The sequence below is a fragment of the Callithrix jacchus genome, chromosome 10, assembly GCF_049354715.1.
Source record: "Callithrix jacchus isolate 240 chromosome 10, calJac240_pri, whole genome shotgun sequence".
Classification (NCBI taxonomy): domain Eukaryota; kingdom Metazoa; phylum Chordata; class Mammalia; order Primates; family Cebidae; genus Callithrix; species Callithrix jacchus.
The window spans coordinates 23042023-23063458 of record NC_133511.1 but is presented as its reverse complement, the minus strand read 5'-3'; the positions used below and the strand labels follow the sequence as shown (position 1 = coordinate 23063458).

The 21436-nt window shown below is 42.0% G+C and overlaps 1 protein-coding gene across 16 annotated transcripts in view; it reads right to left on the bottom strand.

Annotated features, from left to right (window-relative positions):
* Positions 1-21436, bottom strand: part of GRAMD1B (GRAM domain containing 1B) — a 260660-nt gene that overhangs the window by 190447 nt on the left and 48777 nt on the right. For 4 of the 16 annotated variants that reach the window (XM_078339731.1, XM_078339735.1, XM_078339732.1 and 1 more), the window contains exons 2-3: positions 11911-12021; positions 8923-10328 (exon numbers count right to left, since the gene is read on the bottom strand). The exons of 11 other annotated variants lie outside the window; for them this stretch is intronic. In XM_078339731.1, coding sequence (XP_078195857.1) covers positions 8923-8963 — 41 coding nt within the window. In that variant the 5' untranslated portion in view covers positions 8964-10328; positions 11911-12021. Of the gene's footprint in view, positions 1-5032; positions 5078-8922; positions 10329-11910; positions 12022-21436 lie in introns of all 16 variants that reach the window. One more of the 16 variants, XM_078339730.1, reaches the window with a different exon arrangement.

The following is a 21436-nucleotide window of genomic DNA, read 5'->3' as shown; positions in this document are numbered from 1 at the left end:
ATTTAGGTGCTCTCTGTGGCAACTGAGTCTAACTCAGCCCAGCTCCTAGAACAAGACTGTAGCACCCATTCTTCTCCTTCATCCCCAGCCCAATGCGTTTATCTCTTGGGTCGGTAACTGTTTTGTTTTGTTTTGTTTAAGAGACAAAGTCTTACTCTGTTGCCCAGACTACAGTGCAGCGGTACAGTCATGGCTCACTGCAACCTCAAATTCCTGGGCTCAAGCTGTTCTACCTGAGCCTCCTGAGCAGCTGGAAGTACAGGTGCACACCACCACACCCGGCTAAGTTTTATTTATTTTTGCAGGTATGAGGTCTTGCTATGTTGCCCAGGCTGGTCTCAAGCAATATGCTCACCTCGGCCTCCCAAAGTGCTGAGATTACAGGCATGAACCACCATACCCAGTCCTTGTTACCCAGTAACTTTCAAAGAGATCATGAGAAGCACCCAAGAATATACTGTAAGTCCACAGTCTGATCCATCCCTCTTTTCTGCCTCTCTCAGAGGCCAGTTTCCATTTGGGAGCCAATACCCAGCTTCAGGCCAGGACAAAACTCACTTTCACAAGTGTCCTAAAGCTGAAAAAAATTCACATCTGCAAAGACCACAAGAATTCACTGCAAGTAGATACATCCCTGCAGTTCAGCAAGACATCAAGGGTGACAGCTGGCTATGGGTCTACCAAGTCCTGCAATGACACCTGTCAAGTGTGGAAAAGCTCAAGGCATCGTGACATTACACAACCTTTGAGAGGCCGGGAAACCGAGGGAAGTATGTTTTCCTCAGGGAGAGAGATACTGCGGCTGAAAAGCCAAGGCCTGGCCCTCCCATTAGTGACTACCTGGCATGTCGGCCCCTGTTTCTGACATCCAGCCACTGGCTCTCTCAGGAGTGATTCGGTATCACTCTATTTTGACTCCCGGACATAGCACAGAAAGCAGAAACCCCTTTCCATCAGGTGTCAGGCCTGGCAAGGAACAGATTACTTCTTCCGGCTCCACGGATGCTAAGGAGGCTGCGGTGTAACCCCAAACTTACAGGATCCGGAGCTAAGTTCCACAGAGTTTGTTCATTGCCTTAGACTTCCTCCAAGGATGAGTGCTTTGCTGGGGAGCTGATAACTCCCCTGTGTTGTGCTGGCTCTTGACATAGGAGATGAGGGTCTCAGGGGCTTATGGGATGAAAGGAAGCCAGGACACTACCATTCGCTTGGAGGCCATAAAAACAAAAGGAAAGTCCACAAGATGGGCCAGAAGATTGGATGGGCAGTCTTCTGAATTTAAGTTTGTTCTGGGTATTCTGAATTTAAGTGTATGCCTCTTACAAGGAAGAAAAGCCACCAGCTTCCTCTTCCCACATACTTCAGGCACTTTTCCCGCCTACAGTAGATTCTGGATCTGAAATCCTATGAGATTTAATTTAAGCCTTGGGCACAGCAGTGGCTAAGAGTGATCATTTGCATTTCACCTGGCCTGAGGGAAAACCTCCAAACAGAAATCTAAAATATCTTACTTGATTGGGAAGCAGATACCCAGAGCTCCCTTAGCCTTGAACACTGTCCTTACTCACTTGCACCTTCAGTCCCTTCTTTTTTTCAAGCCATAATCTTTTTGATCATTAAAACCCTGTTCAAACCACATCCTCCAGCCCTTTCCAGCTGTTTCTGTTGCCCATGGCTGTGGCAAGTAAGGTAAATGAGGCACTGCTTTGAAATATGAAATGCCCTACCGCTGCAAGCCATCATTACTGTTAAGACTATAAGCTCCTTGAGGTAAGAATCAAGTTTCTCCTTCCTCTAATTCTCTCCAGTATCCTGTGCTTTTTGTGTGTTTGGTGACCTTAACACTTCTGAAAAGAGCTTCCATACATTACACTGTGTCTTCCCAGCGGCCTTTACAATTGATAAAAGTGAGACAGAGAGATTCAGTATTTGATCCAAGGTCACAGATAAATGACAATGGCTAATCAGTGACAAGGGCAGAACTGGAACCATGCCTTCTGAAGCCAGATTAGAGGCCTCCAAAAGTGTAGAGAAACAATTTCTCAAAGTAGCTGGTGCCAACATCAGAACCAAAGAGTTTCCGTGCCCTGCGTCAGAATTTCAGTGATTGCATTTGCTCCCCAAATCTCCCCACTCCCGTATTTCTTCTCTCCAAAATTTGGCTCTCAGCAACCCCATAGTTCTCTGTGAAACTGACTTCAGCTTTGCCCTCATTCCCCTCTCCCCTAGACAGGTGGTAGCTAGCCTCCCCTTCCCCACCCGCAGCCAGGTCTCTGACTTTAAATGAAAGGAGGTCATATTACCAAGCAACTGTTGTTTATTCTCAACTGCACAGGCTCCCTTTTCCTACAGACACAAGACACCCAACACCTGTCTACTACTTCTGGAGACTCATAAACTATTTGACTTCCAGGAGAAAACTTAAGAGAAACACAGTAGCTTCCAGGCTAGGTTTCTCCCAGGCGCACATCCAAGTAAATGTGAACTGGAAGGCACAGGCACCCTGGACACATCGCTGCACCTGCTCCAGGATGCCAAGGCAGGGAACTCCCAAGGACACAGGAATGTCTCCCCACAACACTGTGGTTGCAAGACAGACAGTCCCCACCCTCAATGCTGGGGCACAGAGTCTCTCTCCCACACCACATTTAGAATGGCTAATCCCAACGGTTGGCCTATTATGAGGGAAAGAAGCAGGCAGTGGGCATAGAGGAACTGGACTTTGTGGCTGGCAGGGAAGCTGGAAATACGGACAGAACCGTGGACGATGCTGACAACAATATTAACTGTCTTCAAACACAAAACGAAGGATGACCAGATTTCACTCTGCAGCTCTCATTTTGTTGCTGAGCAAGAGGAAATACGTTTGTGAAGAGTGCAGCATGGGGGGTTAGGGATAGATGATAAACATTTACCGAGGGTAAGGCTGGTTAAGGACTGGCATGCATGACTAAGACTGGCTTTCTCTCTAGATCTTTTAAAGGTAACCGGAGCCTCGTTAGAGGCAGTAGCAGGAAAGAAGTGATCTCTTAAAGGCCCCGCCCATTCGACTACTGTGGGTCTCTCTTTAAAGTAGAAGCAATTTAAGATTGCTTTCTCTTCAAAGTAAAAGCAATTCACTTACAACTAAACAAAGTCTGTTTGAGCTGACCTGTTGCTGGCTCAGGCATTTTGATCACCAGATGCTAAACACCTCCCTGAGACCCACAAACAGCTTTAATATCTTGCACTGGTGAGCTAGAAATACAGAAATCAATTACCAGATGGTACTGAAGCAAGGAATTGAGGGTTCGGGGCATAAAGACTGGAGAAAGAATTGGAAGGAATAACTTAAACCCCTCCCCATGGTATCTCCTTCTGTTTCTTTCACAAGTCCTCCCTTCATTTCCCCAGGGAGGGGCTCGCTGCTTTAAGAAGGAGAGGATGCTGCACTGAATTGGTGTGGTTAGAAAAAGAGTGTGGAAGAGGAGGCTGGTGCTGGCTAAACACAATCTAAATCAAACCACAGTTGACCAACCACCACGTTCGGCTTCTCCTTCTAAAGAACAAGGGATAAAATGTTTCAGGACTTTGATGGAGACTGAATTATTGAGAGCAGAGCCCTTGGGAGTGCTCTCAACCTTGGGGAGTGCACAGGGTCAGCTGTTTGCTTCCAACAGCCTTCGCAGGGGGCAGGGTGAGCAATGATGTCACCTCGGGAGAAAGACTGTTACCACATAAGCCTCCCTGGTTTAAATGCTCATCAAAAGGCTTAGACATCAAAGAAGAATGTTTTGCACAACATTTGACTGCCCTTGTTCTTGACACCAAGGATACCAAGACACAGAAGGACATCGTCTCTTGTCCTCTAAATCTTGCAAGGACTTTACATGCAAATCAGGTCTGAAAAAGATTTTCTGAGGTCATCTCACCTGTCCTTGGTTGCCCATCCCAAGGAAGGCAGGTGGCATGTGGTGGAAATTCTGCTGTTGCTTTCCGCAAAGCACTGAAAAATACCATCAGCTTATACTAACTACCAACTAATGATTGAGTCTGTAGACCCAATGTCAAGCCATCTGAGCTTCGAACATTTTTCCATCACTTACTAGCAGTTTGATTGTGGCTAAGTTATTTAACTTCTCTGTAACTCAGTTTCCTCGTTTGTAAAATCAAGATAATAAATAGCATCTTGCTGGAGTGACTGTGAGCATGAGTGCTGTGTAGGGCACTTAGAACAGAGTTTGGCATACGGTAACTTCTCAATAAATGTTAGTCTTTGTTATGTATAAGTTTCCTTTATAATATGCTTCTTAGGAAACAGGACTATTCTTGTTGATTTTCAACTCAGTTTAATTCTACAAGTGGTTGTTAAGCTAGAGCACCGTGTAAGGCTCCTTATTCAGGAAGTCCTTGGGATATAGCTAGATAAATAAGGCACACTTTGTGCATTGGGGCCCATGATCTCTCAAAGCAGAATTAATTAAGTGCAAAATACAAGTGCTCAAGAGGTGTGAGTGGAAAGATTGATAAATTTTACTTAGAGGAAAAGAGGTTGTCTAGGCAGGTCCTATGGAGGAATTGGTTTTTAAGTTAATACTTCAAGTATGAATTTCAATAGAAAAGAATAGGGCATTAATAGTTTGAGTAAAAGCACTAAGGAGTGAAAACTCAGAGTCTTTGAAAATACAAAAAGATGAGTTAAAGCAGAGGGTAGGACATATAGGATTAGGTGATGAGGCTAGGCAAACAAGGGGTCAGATTGCAGTGAATGTAAAGAATTTTGACCTTTTTGTTTTTGTTTTTAATTAGAGGTAGGGTCTTGCTATGTTGCCCAGGCTTGTCTTGAAGTTCTGGTCCAAAGGGATCCTTCCATCTCAGCCTTCCAAAGTGCGGGATTACAGGTGTGAGCCACCACACCCAGCCAATTGTTGAAGTACAGATTTTATTCTACAGGCAAAGGGATGCTATTCAGATTGGTTTGGGTTTGGTGGTTTTCTTTCTTTCTTCCTTTCTTTTTTTTTTTTTTTTTTGGTGGGAGGAGCTACATACTAACCTGTATTTGAGAAGCATCAACTCTGGTGACAGCATGAAATGTGAACTGGAGAAAAAAGCAGAGAGGGAGCATAAAAACCAATTAGGAGACTATCATTCAATCAGTCAATATTTTTGGAATATTGATCACATGAATGGCAAATTGTTCAGGTAAGAGATGGAGAAAATCTGGGGGCAGGGGAAAAATGCGGAATGAGAGGAGATAGGCAAGAAAAAGAAGAAGCCTCTGGAAGAAACCCAAGAAACAGCAATCATTGGAAGGCAAGGGAAGAAAGAAGCCAATGTTTATTGCATGCTACACTAAGCCAGGCGCTGTGCTGAGTGCTTCACACACAAAATCCCAGCTGACCCTTGCAACAACTTTGAGAAATAAATATCAAAAGCTCTCTTTCAAGATGATGACTTTACAAGGTGACTTGCCCACGTTCACACAGCCAGTAGAAGATGAACACAAGTTTAAACTAGAGTCTCTTTGCTTTAAAACTCACACTTTTTCAAGTATACCACATTTCAGAGATCAATGATGCCATATGCTATAATGAAGTCGGGCCGAAGGAAGACAGAGATAATTCCATTAAATTTTGTAATTAGGTCATTGATGACCTCTGAGACAACAATTTCAGCAGAGTGGTCAGAGAAGAAATGAAATTGCTATGGGTTAAAGAGTGGATAGGGAATGAATTAATGGACGCTGCAAGATTAGACTGCCCTTCCCAGAAATTAGTCAGCAAAAAGAATGAGGGACATCTATTCTAAATAGCTTTTGAGCATCTAGTATGTATTAAACACTCTTCTAGGGCCTAGTGTTAGATTGTGAAAAGTTACTTGCAGTTGAAGTGGGAGCAGGAGAGAGAGAAAAGGAGAGGAGAGAGGAGGCGAATGGAAGGGAGAAGAAAGGAAAAGAGAGGGAACATTTGAGGGATGGGGATAAGTTTTTTTGTCTTTTAATTTGTGTGTGTTTTATTGTTGGTAGATGTTATGTTTCACAGGAACAAAATGTGACTGTATGCTTATGCCATTTAAAATGGAGTTCTGCCTATATCTGCTAAGAAAATTGGAGCTTCCTGATGTACCTGGTAATCTAGCACATCAATCAAAAAGTATTTAATCTTCCCAGACTCTAAGCATACCATAATAGTGAGTACTGTGAAGTTCCTGTAAAGTTGATGAAAAATGATTATTGCTTCCAACAAATATTTTTGAATGCCTATCAAACATGACTCTGGCCTCAGTTGCTTCAAATCTGGGGGAAGGGAGGATGGAGAAGAAAACCAGTCCCTGGGGGAAGGGAGGAAGGAAAGAAAACCAATCCAAGAACTACAATTTGGTAAATTCACTTCAAGAGAAATGTGTACCGAAGGCAGTGTGAACACAGAGGAGAAGGATTCTGATCCAGAGAGAATTTCACAGAGAATACAGCACCTAGTCAAGGTTTGAAGGTGAGCAGAGGCATTTTCCATGTAGAATAAGGGGGTCATGTTTCCAGCAGGAGACCCAGATGTGCAGAGGCATAGAGGCATTGAAGCATTGCTTCTCACCCTTTTGGCTAAGATCAAGTGTAGAAAGCATGGTGTGTTCTTAAAATTACAAAAAGAACAGTTTGGAATATAATGAATGTAATAAAAAAAACTTTAAAAACCTGGAAAACAGTTGCCTGGTTTGTTCTGATGGGACAGCATGTTTGCCAAGCACCAGGGAGATATTAGCCTTTACATATTATGTCAGGCAAAAAATTGGAATTGCTTTGTTATGACACAGGAAGGAGCTGAAGAAGACTGGGCTCCATGGAGGATTTTCATTGGTGGCTTCTGTAATTGGTGGCTCCTGTAATCCAGCTCTGGACAACCATTCCTACTCTATCCTGAGAGGTTTATCTTTCTGCAAGCAATGCATCTTGACGGAGTAACTATAAACAATTCACTCCTATGCAATTCCGCACTTGGTGCGAACTCTTGCCTCAGTGAAATTCACACTGCGGGATGTTCCCGCTTTTCAGGAATAGTCCATTTCCTCTACCCTGCTAAACTACACCCCAAAGCCAACCCTACTGGCAAGCACCCCTGCTTGTATTCCCCGCCCCACATCCAGCTCCTAGAAAGGGAGACTCAGGATCACTGTGCTCACATTTTGCCCCAATCCAGCGACTGTATGGCATTTTAAATACTCTGAAATTGAGATGTAGGGATGGGTTATGCTAGGTAATCTACAGAGTCTTTGTTGTAGCTCTCAGGGTCTATGAACTGGAAAAGTCTGCTTTGCTTTAATCAATCCTTGTGTATGAAAATACAGATTTAAAACATATCAGAGTCTGTCATCATTCTTCATATAATTCAAATTATTTTTTTACAGAAAAGATTTATTAATATACATTATTTCTTTACATGTATGAAATTTTAATTCAACGATAAACTTGAATAAGGCACACTCAGATAGGGAAGTCATCTGTTGCATAACTTAGGGTGGACAAATAGACATGAAACATGTGACCTTTTTCAGGAAAAAAAAAGCGTCATTTTCTATGCCCTCAACCACTCCCTGGATGTAAGCAGATACCTCTGGAAGATATATTAATTCTGCCTGACAGTTGGAAATTTTAAAAGCAGTAAAACTATCACCTTCCTTAGGTGACAGAATTATAGGCCTGGAAGAACCATTAGCTATTTCATCCCATCCATATCCTTCTTCCACTCTATCTCACCCAGGTTCACAGATGAGAAACTGAGGCATGGGCAAGATAAATCTTAGACCAAGATCACAAAGCTGGAGCTGAAATTGTTTTATGTAAATCAAACATCTGTCAGTCAACTCTACCTTAATGACTTCTAGTATTGTTTTGGACATAATATTTTGACCTCTGAGAATAATTAAAAAACAAACTGCACAGAGGAGTCCTAACAGTCAGTCTGCATTTGTTGGCAAACATTCTGTGTGCATCTAATTCCCTCATAAGCCCACGCAGAGCAAGAAGCTAATCAAACACAAACACCTCACTAGAACTAATCCCAACATGTGGTCGTGTAGATTTGCATAAAATGTATAGAATGGTTACTGGCGTTTGAAAAGGCCTTTTGGCTTCACATACGCAGGATTCCTGTAAGTGGGAAATTCCCCTAATACATTTTACTTGATTGATACACAACTTTGCAAGAACATCACTACTTAGGAAAATATATCTGTAAGTAATTAACTTACATGGTCTTGCCCTTTCCCTTGAAAGCAAATATATAATACCTAGGACTTGAACCACATGAAAAATCTGCTTCAGTCAGGTATAGATTAGCAAGGTTTCAGTGTCCTAAAAGTTTTCAGATTCACCTAAGATTTCTTGAGCCAGGCACTACATTTTGTCATTTAAGCCTCATACTAATCCTGTGAGGTGTCTTTTTTTTCCCATTGTAGTGATGAGGAAACTTAGGCTCAGAGAGAAGAAGAAATGCAGAGATCAAGATTCAAACTCAGGTGTTCTGAATCCCAAAGCAGTGTTTCCTCCACTTCACAGCTGCTCTCTTTTGACTTTCTGTAAAATATGCTTTTAAACTGGTTCCCACATCATTGTCTGTGAAGACATGTATTTGATTTGCGATCTGGCAAATAAATTAATTTGGAGTTGTGATTTGGCAAACCAATACCCTTTGTTTCCTTATGTAATTCAGTCAGTTTCTATTTGTTCCCTAAATTTCCTTGGGAGTTTGTGTTGGATTCTAAATATTAAAGAAAAAAAACCCACACTATCCCAAATATTTAGTAGAACTCCCTTACAATAAATTATATTAGCAATACATTCTTTTCATGGCATGTTCAGGCTACATAATCAGTTTCTCATTTGTCATTAATAATGTAAGTGTACCTCTAATTTATAATTTTTACCCAAGTGTCTCTAATACCTCTTACCTATGAAAAAGTCTACTTGTAGATCTGAGATGAATCATCATCAGGGCTCGGTAGGTTCTGGTACTTCCCGGCTCCTATTGAAAAGGACTGCAGACTCAAGGCTCCAAGCAGGCACGTCGGACCACGGAGGAGAAAACTGCAGGTCTCTTGCAAATGGGTCGGCCCAAGCCTCCAGTATATTCATTTGCTTAAAATGGGGTTTGCCATCCTCTGTTGAAATAGCAGCTTAGTAAACACTAAAAGTCCTTTAAAAGTAGACTTTCCATGGTCTTAAGATTCTCATGTAGCTTCCACGGGTAGATCTAACTTGTTTCCAGGTTGTAGTCAGGCAGTGGTTTAAATCTTACTAGCCAGAGCAAAGTCTTCCTTTTTGAAGGCTTGTTCACATGATCTCATTCTGTGCAAGTTTACCACCTATGCAGGACCTTGGACCTTGGAACAAGGACATTGGGTTCCATCCCCACCATAATAAAATCTCCCCAGCTTAACTCAAAGAACAACCAGTCAGCACTCATTGGTCCCATATGTCCTTCAGGAAGAGGCCCACTAGGGTACTGATAAGGTAGGCTACTGCTTTGCCTCCTTTTTCTTGCTCCCTTTCTCTCTCTCTGTCTCACTTTCTCTCATTTACACACCACACACACACACACACACTTAGAAATTCCCCTACTCCCTTGTTGCACCAGATGCTGTTTGTTTGTTTGTTTTGTTGTTGCTGCTGTTTTAAGAGACAGGGTCTCTATCACCCAGCCTGGAGTGCAGTGGCACAATCATAGTTTACTGCAGCCTCGAACTCCTGGACTCAAGCACTCTTCCTGCCTCAGCCTCCCAAGTAGCTGGGACTAGAGGTGTGTGCCACCATGCCCAGCTAATTTTTATTTTTATTTTTGTAGAGTCAGGGTCTGGATATGTTACCCAGGCTGGTCTTGAACTCCTGGTCTCAAGCGATCCTTTAGCCTTTGCCTCCCAAAGTAGTGGCAATACAGGCATGAGCTACCATGCCCAGCAGATGCTGTTAATTCAAAAATAATGTCCTCAGTATTCATTTATTAATCAGTCTTCACTAGCATAAAGACTTCTCAAAGCAGTTCACCCATACCTCTTTCCAACGCATCATTTCCCACCTTGTATCACAATTAGTGACATGCATTTTCCACTTGCCCTCAGACTATGGCTGCCATCCACACAGGAGTTATATCCCATTCGTCGTTGTTGTCTGTTAGCAGGTTCACTGCTCCAGATTGAGCACTTACATTTATGCTCAGTAAATGTCTATGAATGAAAAAATGATGGTGGAAGAACAGGGGAGGACAAGGAACAGTTTAAAGAGGTTTAAAGAGGCACCCAGTGCAATTATTTCCCAGCCTGGAAGTCTTCAGAAATTGCTCTTCTGCTGCAATGCCCTTCTGGAGAGAAGAAAAGTAAAGAACATCATCTGTTTCAGCCCTGCCATTTTCCTAGGGGCAGCTCTGACTGTGGACACAATGTCCCTTAGATTATCATGTCACACTAAGCCTACACCACAGAGGAGGTCTCAGGAGAAGTAAGCTGGGACAGTAATGCCCTTTACCCAGAACATTCACTCCTGATTAACTAAAGTTCAGGTTTTTAAGGTAAGGATATTTGGACTATGAATTTTTGGGGAGCAATTAAAGAAAGGAACGAGAATGTACTTGGAAAAAACTGCTTATCTATCAACTCTTAAGAAAATACCCTCAATCAGTTTAGTCAATCCTCTTTCTCCTGCTGATAAGGGCCCCAGCTTAACCATCCCTGAGAGAGGCGATTTTATCCTACTCTCTTTCTAAGATCTCTAGACAGGAAAATCTTCCAACTCCCCTTGGGAACCCCTGACAGATTTGTGTTGTGGTACTGCCCAGCCCTTCAGAAAATAACCATCTTCCAGGGTTTTCTGTTTGAAGGATGTCTGCCAGTCCTGATTAGAAGGCTGATATTAAGCCATTATTTAATTTCCCCAAAATGTCTGTTTATTCTATTTGAGTTTCAAAGTAGAAAAGTACCTTAGAGAAAGAAAGCCAACTTCCACATTTTATATATAAAATAGGCAGGGTATGGTGGTTCACTCCTATAATCCCAGCACTTTAGAAGGCCAAGGTGGGAGGACTGCCTGAGGACAGGAATTTGAGACCAGCCTGGGCAACATAGCAAGATCTGATCTCTGAAAAAAATCATTTTAAAAATTAGCCAGGTGTAGAGGCATGTGTCTGTAGCCCCAGCTACAGGTTGCTCACTGCAACCTCTACCTCCCACATTCAAGTGATCTTGTGACTCAGCCTCCCAAGTAGCTGGAATTACAGGCACACACTACCACACCTGGCTAATTTTTATATTTTGAGTAGAGACAGAGTTTCCCATGTTGTCCAGGCTGGTCTCAAACTCCTGACCTCAGATGATCCACCCACCTCAGTCTCCCAAAGTGCTGGGATTACAGGCGTGAGCCAGTGCCGCCCAGCCTGTTTGTTTGTTTGTTCTATTGGTACATGATAGATGTGCATATTTGGGGATTATGTGTGATCATTTACTACATTCATATAATTTGTAAAGATAAGTTCTGATGCCAGAGCTTATGCTCTCGCATGATTTGCTTGGTCTCCTCCAGAGTAGAGTGATTTCAGACTTTAATGTCAATATCGCAGTCCTAAGTTAGTACCTGACTTGATAAGTCATGAATGCATTTTTGTTGTTGTTGTTGTTGCTTTAAGAGACAGGGTCTCTCTCACCCAGGCTGGAGTGCAGTGGCACAATCATAGTTTACTGCAGCCTCAAACTCCTGGACTCAAGCAATCCTTCTGCCTCAGCCTCCCAAGTAGGTGGGACTAGAGGCATGTGCCACCACTATGGTCACTTGCAAGTCTAAGACTATGTAATGATTGCATGTGCCTGTACAAAATACCATGACAAATTCTCAGCATCCTTCACGTGACCTGTTTGAGATTAATGCAGCCCTTGCACTTCACTGATAGTTACCTTGTCTCCCATAAGTGAAGTACAAGAGTTCTAGATTTAGATAATCTGAGTTCAAATCTTGGATTCACCACTTATTAGCAAGTTAATTCATCTCTCGGTGCCTCCGTTAACCTATGTAAAACACAAGACGGATAATAGTGTCCATCTCAAGGGCTTATTGTGGGAGATAAACAGATAAAACACATAAACACTTAGTTCAGTCGCCAGCACATAGCACATGCTAAAAAAAAAGTTGACGGTTACTTCATTTTTTATGTCTGCAGTCATGTGTATAATCATCACGCTTTCATCCCTAATGTAATGACACACATTCAGGCAACGAGTTGTGCCTGACTTCAGGGACACATCACATACCCGCCACAGAGCACTCTAAAAATCAACCTTTTCTCAACAATGCCACACAGGCTGCATTTATGAAATACAATTATCATTTCCATAGCTCCCTACTCATACACACAGAAAAAGATGAATAAAGACTGAGGTCAAGTTAATAGCTTAAAATAGAGGTTTATTTATTTTAGGGCCTGTGGAGTAGCGGGGAGTAAACAATGGTAAGAATTGGTCCAATCATGATCATTATCTTTATCACATTATTATGATCACTGGTATGAATAGAATTCTTGGGCTGGTCAGTATCTCCGATTTCTGTACTTGCCTTCTCTAAAGGAACTAGAGAATGCTTCATTGCTCCCTTACAATAGGATGCCATTTAACTGTCATCTCCGTCACACTCAATAGAAGTTTTAAAATGGCATTTTGGTCTTCTATTCAAGCAGGAGATCTTTCTACACCTTTCATTATGGGAGAAGCAACTGGTATAGCTAATTCAATGTGCTGTAACTAATGCCTTGGAAATGCCCAAAGCATACCAACCCTAATCCACTTTGAAGACTAACTGTATTCAGCATGCTACGTTTTGTATTAAGCTATACATTATAGTGAAATCAACTCTAGGGGAAAATCCTCTTTCAACCCTAGCTAAAACCATTTTAATTTATTTCTAAAACTTACAAGAGCCTGATGCAATAGAAAAAAAAAAAAACCTCAATAATAAGGTACCAATTTAACTATTAGCTGAGCTACCGCAATGGCAGATAATGTGGTTTTTGAACAACAACTATGTGTATGTGTATAATATCTGGAACTCCCAAGGTAGGTATCAGTCCAAAAAGTAATAGTGACTATATTTTCATAGAAAACACTAGTAGCAAGCTTCAAAGTCACCGTTTTACCTATGAGGCATAATGGCAAAAGTTAGTCCATTAAACGGTTGACTAACAGATGAGCCACTGTTAAATCATTTTAACACACAGAGAATTGCAGAAAGAAGAAATGAGTGGCTTGGAAAAGAGTGCCTGAGAACCTAATGACATTTATTTACACTGGCAGAAGAGTAAATGATCAGAGAATTGCATCCCACCCAGATCAAAGACCTTAACAATGAAAATGATCTTCACCTGACCAAGACCTAAGGATCCCTGAAGGCCATTAAGAATACAGAGCTTCATCCCAAGACCAAGCAGCCCCTGGCTCTGCTATGCATTGGCTGAAAAGAGAGCAATGTCGTCATGAGACCTAGAAAAGCCTTTGGAATTTCAGATAAATGGGGCCCAAAGAAAAGGCAGCTTAGGGGGCCTTTCATACAAATCTGCTTCTCCAAGACATGAGTAGGCCATTCTGAATGCATTTTAGCAAATATGAACTATCTTTTGAAGGGGATGTATGTGTAGGTGAGAATATCTTCTGAAAGTGAGTCAATGTTGTGGCATGGTGAAACCCTAAGACTCTAGAGTGAGGCTATGTTCCAACCCTGCTTCACTATCCACTTACTGAAGGACTTTAAGAGATTTACTCATGATCTCAAGCTTGGTTTACGCATACATTCACTTATCCTTAGAATAAGTTTACTGAGTAGGTATATGAATCAGACACTGTTCTGAACAAAACACACCAAAATCTTTCTCCTTGAGGAGAAACGTTCTCATGGATTGGGGGTGGGAGCTAAGCAATGGACATAATGATTAAGTAAATTTAAAAATAGGTTGGAAGGTGACGAGACCTATGCAAAGACAAGGGGGATAAGGATGACATAGGGGAGTCAGAGTAAACCCCATAAGGAAAATTACATTTGAACAAAGCATATCAAGAAGTGAGGGAGCTAAGCATTCATCTATAAAAACATAACACTGGTACTGTCACAGAATGTCGTTGGAAGAATTAAATGAGACGCGGTGCAGAGTATGTAACATTGTGCCTGGCACACAGTAAGCACTCAGTGAATACTAGTAAGAATAATAATTATTATTATAATGATGATAATGGGCCAGACACGGTGGCTCACGCCTGTAATCCCAGCACTTTGGGAGGCCAAGGCGGGTGGATCATCTGAGGTCAGGAGTTTGAGACCAGCCTGGTTAACATGGCAAAACCCCATCTCTATTGAAAATACAAAAATTAACCAGGCATGGTGGTATATGCCTGTAGTCCCAGCTACTCGGGAAGCTGAGGCAGGAGAATCACTTGAACCTGGGAGTCAGAGGTTGCAGTGAAGCAAGATCATACCACTGCACTCCAGCCTGGGCGACAGAGCCAGACTCCATCTCAAAAAAAAAAAGATGATAATGATGGATTTCTAAGACCACTAACAGTTTCTGCTAAGCCTTTCTGAGATCCCACTGCACAAATAATAGCCACTTGTTTTTATTAGACAACCTTGAATAAATGATGAGTTAAGCTGCAACTTCTCAGAACAATCACTGTTTTTTCTGACTTGGTTCTCCAAATACAGTCCTATCTGACTACTAAACCACCCAAGGTCGTTCTTGCGCAAGGGCCACAGAAGACGCAATTGAAAAGCATGATGCTTTCAATTGCGTCTTCTGTAGCCCTTGAGCAAGAAGGTCAGAGAACTTCCTCCCATCAGGAGATGCTTGTTCCCTCTTCTTGGAAGTTGGGGTGGGGTTGGGACTGGGGTCCTGGATAACTATGAAGGTTTATCTCTGCAGGATCCACCTACTCCTCAGGTGAAAACCTGTGGGTTGAAGGATTTGAAGGAACCTCACTTATCCTGCAGCTCTTCAGAGAGGGAACAAATAAAAGTAAAACCCATGTATTTCCTCTGCTCCCTTCCCATGTGGAACATTAATTCATCCTCCACTGAAACAAAAAAAAAAAAGTATGGGCAAACGGTCCCTGAATTTTTGCAGAGATTTCCCAATGCCCCCTTACCCCATACTTATACTTCCTAATGTATATTGATCGGTTGTCTATGACACGTTCACCCCAGCACTGCCATGAATGCAATGAAGGAAACACAAAGAGGTCAAAGAAAGCAGAGGGCCCCTAATCTCTCACATGGACAGAATATGCTTTGCTCCGTTTCTCAGAGAGTTAAAGGGACTGATAAGAAGGAAGGCAGGGGCAGAATTTCTCTTCATTGCTATTTTGGAGAGCAGGAAATCCACTTTGAATAAGGGTGAGAGTCCAGGACCAGGTGAGCTCAGGGCAGACTGTGGTACAATCGAGGCTCCATTCCAGAGAGGTAATACTCAAGCTCAAGATGAAGTTGACTGCAACTGCAGCACTTACAAGGTAATACAGAGAGTGCAAGTGCACATGGGTCTTTGGGGTTTCTTAGCTTAAAAACTAAAATCAGGAAAAATTATGGAGAAAACAGAATGTTCTCAGGGGTGAGCTTTCTATATCAGCACATCATTTTTGGAAAGCAATGTGGAAAAATGTAGTTAGAACCATAAAGCTAGTAATATCTCTTAACCTTACAATCCTGCTCCTGAGAGTGTTGTAGTTTCGGGGAGCGGGGGCATTGGAGTTAGGCAGACCTGAGTACGAATCCTGGCTCTATATTCACTGGCTTGTGTGATGTAACTGAACTGTTGACTTCTCTGGGCTTCATCTCTTTCTGCACAAAAGAGGAAAAATCATATGCACTTCAAGCATTGTGAACATTAACTGATACACCACAGTTAAGCATCAAGTACGGTGCCTTGCACGTGATAGGCACTAAATGAATGGCTTTAGTTTTTCTTTAACGGCAGTAATTATTATTTATTCTGCAAGAGAAAATATTGATTTAAGAGAAAAATTGGCAACAACCAAAATACCAAATAACAAAATGACTAAAGAAATAATTATATTTCTACTCAAAAAAAGAAATGCGACTATTAAAAAAATAAACGTATATCCACTCTATATTGACCAGTTTATGATTACTTTTGCATACATTTTCTGGAAGTGGAATAAAATTACACATACACTTACCACATTGTGTATTGCTGTGTATGTATGTGTGTTACATATATGTTAATATATTTTGTTTATATATAAAACGTGATTTTCTGTTGTATTAAGTAGGGCCATTTAGATTTCATTTGTTCATAATAATTGTTTTCAAAATAATGAAATATTTTTAACCTAAAAATGTCAAAATTGGAGGCTGAGGCAGGACAATTGCTTGAGCCCAGGAGTTCAAGATCAGCCTGACAAGATGGCAAAACCCCACTGCTAAAAAAAAAAAAAAAAAAAAAAAAAAATTAGCCAGGCATGGTGGTGCACACCTATAGTCCCAGCTATCAGGGAGGCTGAGGTGGGAGGACTGCTGAAGCCCCACAAGTCAAGGCTGCAGTAAGCCATGATTGCATCACTGCACTCCAGCCTGTGTGACAGAGCAAGACCCTGCCTCAAAAACCCTGCCAAAAAAATAATAATAAAATGGCAAAATTTAATTAACTCCTTAATTGAAAATGAAAAAATAGGGAAGTGCAAAGGGTCATTAGGTATTTCTAAATCTCTGGGAGAATGTAACTTAAACTAATAATACCAATCCCACAACTGCTACATCAAGCCTAAATAATAGCAGATTTGTTCCAGAGAGGACATTATGATTTCGAGAGCTCTTCCTACCAGGATTGCTAAAGCCATCATCTTCTTCATTTATTTAATTATTCGATATCTGTTGCAGATATTTATTATACCTGCTATATGCCAGGCACCTGCTAGGTGATAAATCGGTAAGTGTACTGCCTTCAATGAACACGTAGCCTACTAAAGAAGATCAGTTACTCAAGTATTTAAACATGAGGCAGTGAGATATGCTATCAGAGATACACAGGGCACTTCGGGGGTTTCATCCATTTTCTCAAACCATTAGGTAGGCATGAAGATAGAGACCTGTCTACAGGTAAACATATATAAAATAAAATAGAGCTTGCCTAGAGGCCACTTGGTAATTAAGTGGCAGAGTGCCGGCCTGATCTCATATCTTCTAATGACACACTCTCTGCTCTCTTCACTCTAGCACAGCCTCTCCCTACACAAAGTGATCTGGAAGCTCTCTTTGCCAGCATCTTCTTTCTAGATGTTCTTTGTCCTTCCTCGAACCCTAAGTAAGCATGTGCTGTTCTAGCTCTCAAGAAGAGGAGATGGCTGCACTGTTCTTAGGGGATGTGGTCTGCAGGTGCTACTGGTGGGTGGAGCAGGGAAGAACAGCAGATGACTAGTTCCAGGGTCTTGTGTAGGCAGAGAACCGTAATTCTGCAGGTGGGACTCCTTGGCAGTATTGGAGTCACCGATGGAACATCTGAAGACATCTGGGCACAACTGATTTTGCTCAAAAATATTTGTTTTTGTTCTGTCTCAGAAGGAGTTTCGGGCAAGAAGTCTTTTGCTTCTCCCCAGATCCTATCTCCCTCCCTTCCACCCCATCCTAACACCTTCCCCTTTCCTCCTCCATGTCTTTCTCTCTACTCTTCTCAGTAAAAGTCTCCAACACACACACTTTTTCTTTTTTTTTTTTTTTGCTTCTATAAGCTCCTTTTTTCTTGTCCCCAAATCTTCTGTTTCATGAGTCCTGAGAGGCTGGTCCCTGACCTCATACCGTAACCCTCACAGTCTCAGCCGCCTGCAGGCCTCCCTGTGCTGATTAGAATCAGCCTGTCTGGTACAGGGGGTCAGAGAGGGAAAAGCACAATGCAGAGACAGAGAACACATTTCTAAAATCTGATCTTGTGACTCAGTAAGTCCAACTCCACCACAATTTGTACTAATTGGAACTCAGGAAGAGAGAGTTATGAAACTACTGTTCGCCGGTAAAGGAAAACGTGAAGCAGGTACTCACTACACCTTTGGAGACAGAACACTGTAAATGTTCTAAAACCTCTTGTTTTAGGCTGCTTGTCATGGGTTTTGTTGTTGGTTTGTTTGAAATATACTTTCAGCCACCTAACTCACAGATTTTGAAAGCAGAAATAAAGCCTTTCCTTATTTCTCACAGGTCTTGTTTGCAGGAACCCATGCTGGATGCAGGCAAAAGTCCCAGAGTTTCCAAGCATTTCTCATCCGTCTGCAGGTAATTAGTCTGTGCTGTGGTAACAAACACCCAAGGGCCTGGATGGCGGGCACATTTTAAAAACCAAAGACAAACAATTGACAATTGCAATCTCATTCTCAGAAACATCTGTCTGGGTGTCAAGACAGGGAAGGGCAGGCAAGGCAGATACTGGAAGTGTCCCAGATGAGATATGCAAGTTCTCAGCAGTGTCAGGGGAGGAAGAATGGGGCATTTCAGAGATCAGATGAGATGGCTGAGTCACAGTTACCAACATAAATGCCAACATCTGTATGTACACAGCCCGTTGAGACTGAAAACACTGCTATACATAAAACACTCAGTAAGAGAAGTAGGATAGTGGAATGCTACTTTACAGATGAAAAAAGAGGACCAGAGAAATTGTGCAATTTGCATAAGTCCCATAGTAAGAGGCAAAGTCAGGATTTCCAGCCAAGTATGCTCTTTCCAAATTACCATAATTATCAAAAGCACTGGCATAGTAGTTAATGTAATAAAACAAAGAACTGTGTTGAAAACTTAAGTCTTCTTCTTCTCCTTCTTCTCCTCCTTCTCCTTCTCCTTCTCCTTCTTCTTCTTCTTTTTTGAGACAGAGTCTTGCTTTGTTGCCCAGGCTGAAGTGCAGTGGCATGATCTCAGCAAACTGCAACCTCCACCTCCCAGGTTCAAGCAATTCTCCTGCCTCAGCCTCCCCAGTGGCTAGGACTACAGGTGTGCACCACCATGCCTGGCTCCTTTTTGTATTTTTAGTAAAGATGTGGTTTCACCACGTTGGCGAGGCTGGTCTCAAACACCTGACCTTGTGATGCACCCACCTTGGGCTCCCAAAGTGCTGGGATTACAGGTGTGAGCCCCCACGCCTGGCCCGAAAACCTGTCTTCTTAATTCCAGGACAGTCTTTACTACCTAAAAAAAACCAAACTATGTAATCCTATTTCTTTTCCTATTGTTATTGAAAAAGATTAATCAACATTATCTCTGGGCAAATAACAATAAATAAAAAAGAAAGCAAGTGTAATGCGCCGGCTCAATCTTTGTCCTATTGCATCTAGTCTTCTGAAACAATAGATGTTGCACTTTCTCCAAAGGAGAAACAGCCTTCTGCTTTCAGCTGCAGTGGGCTTTTGTCTTCAAAGGTCTAGCTTAGAAAAACACAAAATGTAAATATTGACAGGCTGGGTCAGCATCAGTGTTAGGAGACAGAGTTATCCTGCATGAATGCATGCTTAGCGCGATTTAGAGATAATCCAAATTGTCCTACCAGAGTCTCAGTACATCCTAGTGAATTCCACTTATGTCTAAATGCTCACTACCCATGAGTTCCTTAGTACATAGGTAGTATTGCCAAACTTCTTCAGTCTGTCCTATGGACACCACCCTCTGGCTCAGGGGCTGTGGAGGAAAGGGAGAGAGTCTCAGAATTTTTTATTTATAACACGCCATCCATTCACATCAACTCATCCAAGTTACTGTGAAAGTCAAATAGAATTCTGATCCTTTGTTTGGGCATTTAGTCACTTCTGGTTTCCAATACCAGTTTTAACATAACCTAGACCATGGGTCTATACAAAGTAAGAGAAGTGCAGGGTGAGGGGGGTTATCAGCCATGCAAACAAACAAGTAGCTGTAAAAACATAACAAAGGGGGCAGAAAAATCCCAATTGGTTTTCTCCACCAGTGTAATGCCATATTAGAATTCCTTTCCATTTCACTTAGTTTTCTATTGTGTAACAGTCATAGAGTCCTGACCTTTTCTGAGAGTGGCTGAGAAAACGTGGGTCCACAAAAGCTGATTATTCCATCAAGTTTACACAGTGGGACAGTGACTCCTGGCTTAGGACTGGCTATTAGGCTACACAGTCAGCCCCACACTGGTGCTCTAACGTTTCACTGCAATACTAAAGGCTTCAAAAGGCCACTTTCCTAATTCCATTCACAGACATCTACATTCTCTCATTTGAAAGTGTCAACATGATGATCCTAACCCCCAGAGCCTTCACCTCACCTTAAGAAAAAAACCTCATCACTTTAGATTCAGGACCCTGTGGAGTTACCTTAGTGGACAATGAGCCATTTGCCTATTGGCTTTTGGAAAAACCTAGACTGTGAGCCCTGGGGGGAGCCAAGGCTTTGCTTTTCTGAAGGCTGCATTCACAGAGCCTAGTTTAGAGGCAGTATACAAGCAGCACTCAATGGATACCTGTTGGATCAATGAATGCACCTGCACATTCACTTCTGGGAGATGAGAGAGATAAGTCTAAGCCCATCAATTTGATTTTCTCTGGCATGCTGGGACTCTGCTTTGCCCTCTCACGCTTTGAAAGGTCATGAACCCAATCCTGTGTAAAACTGCCAAACTTTAACCCAGATAGAAATGGCAGATCACCTTTTGGTGTGACCAACAGGTTCCTAATGCCCTCTGGTGGCCAGGATGATTCCAGATGTCCAAGTCCCCACGCTTTCCTAAGGCTTTCAATTTAAGCATCCCAGAAACCAAGAGCCTGCAGGTTTCATCTGATCTGTCCCCTCCTCCAAGCCAGAGTCCTGAGTCTGTGGGTCAGAAAGATGCTACCCCCTTCCCAAAGTTCTCTGAGGAAGCTTCTCATCTGTTTCCTGAGAGTAGATAGATAGGTCAAGAAGTGAAACTGAATCTTTTAATGTGAATTGCCTTTCAGTGAATGAATTGTCTGTGGTTTCAAGAGTTCCTTGGGGGGGGGAAAAAAAAGAAAAAAAGACCATTCAAGGGAAATAATAATTTCTAGTATAGAATGTTCAGCTTTCCGTTTACTTAGGATTTTCAGGTCACCTCACCCTTCTGAGCATTATAGACCTACAGAAGGCTTCAAATTTTGTATTGCTAGCATTCCATGATTACATTCCTATTTTATGGAAAGACAAACTGAGGATACAAATCAATTATTGAAAAAATGATAACTATTCTCTCAAGCCTACAGAAGGCTTTCATTTTTGTTTCATTTGAAATATGTGGTAAACGAAAAAGAAACCTAAACTGCCACAGGGAGTTTTAGAGTAAATACCACAGGTGCAGGGATTTTTGTGTTTTATTCCACTGTTGACCTCCCAGCACCTGAAACAGTGTCTGGCAAGTTAATATATATTTGGTGCATGAATGAATGAATGAACTGACCCTAAAGAGAAAGA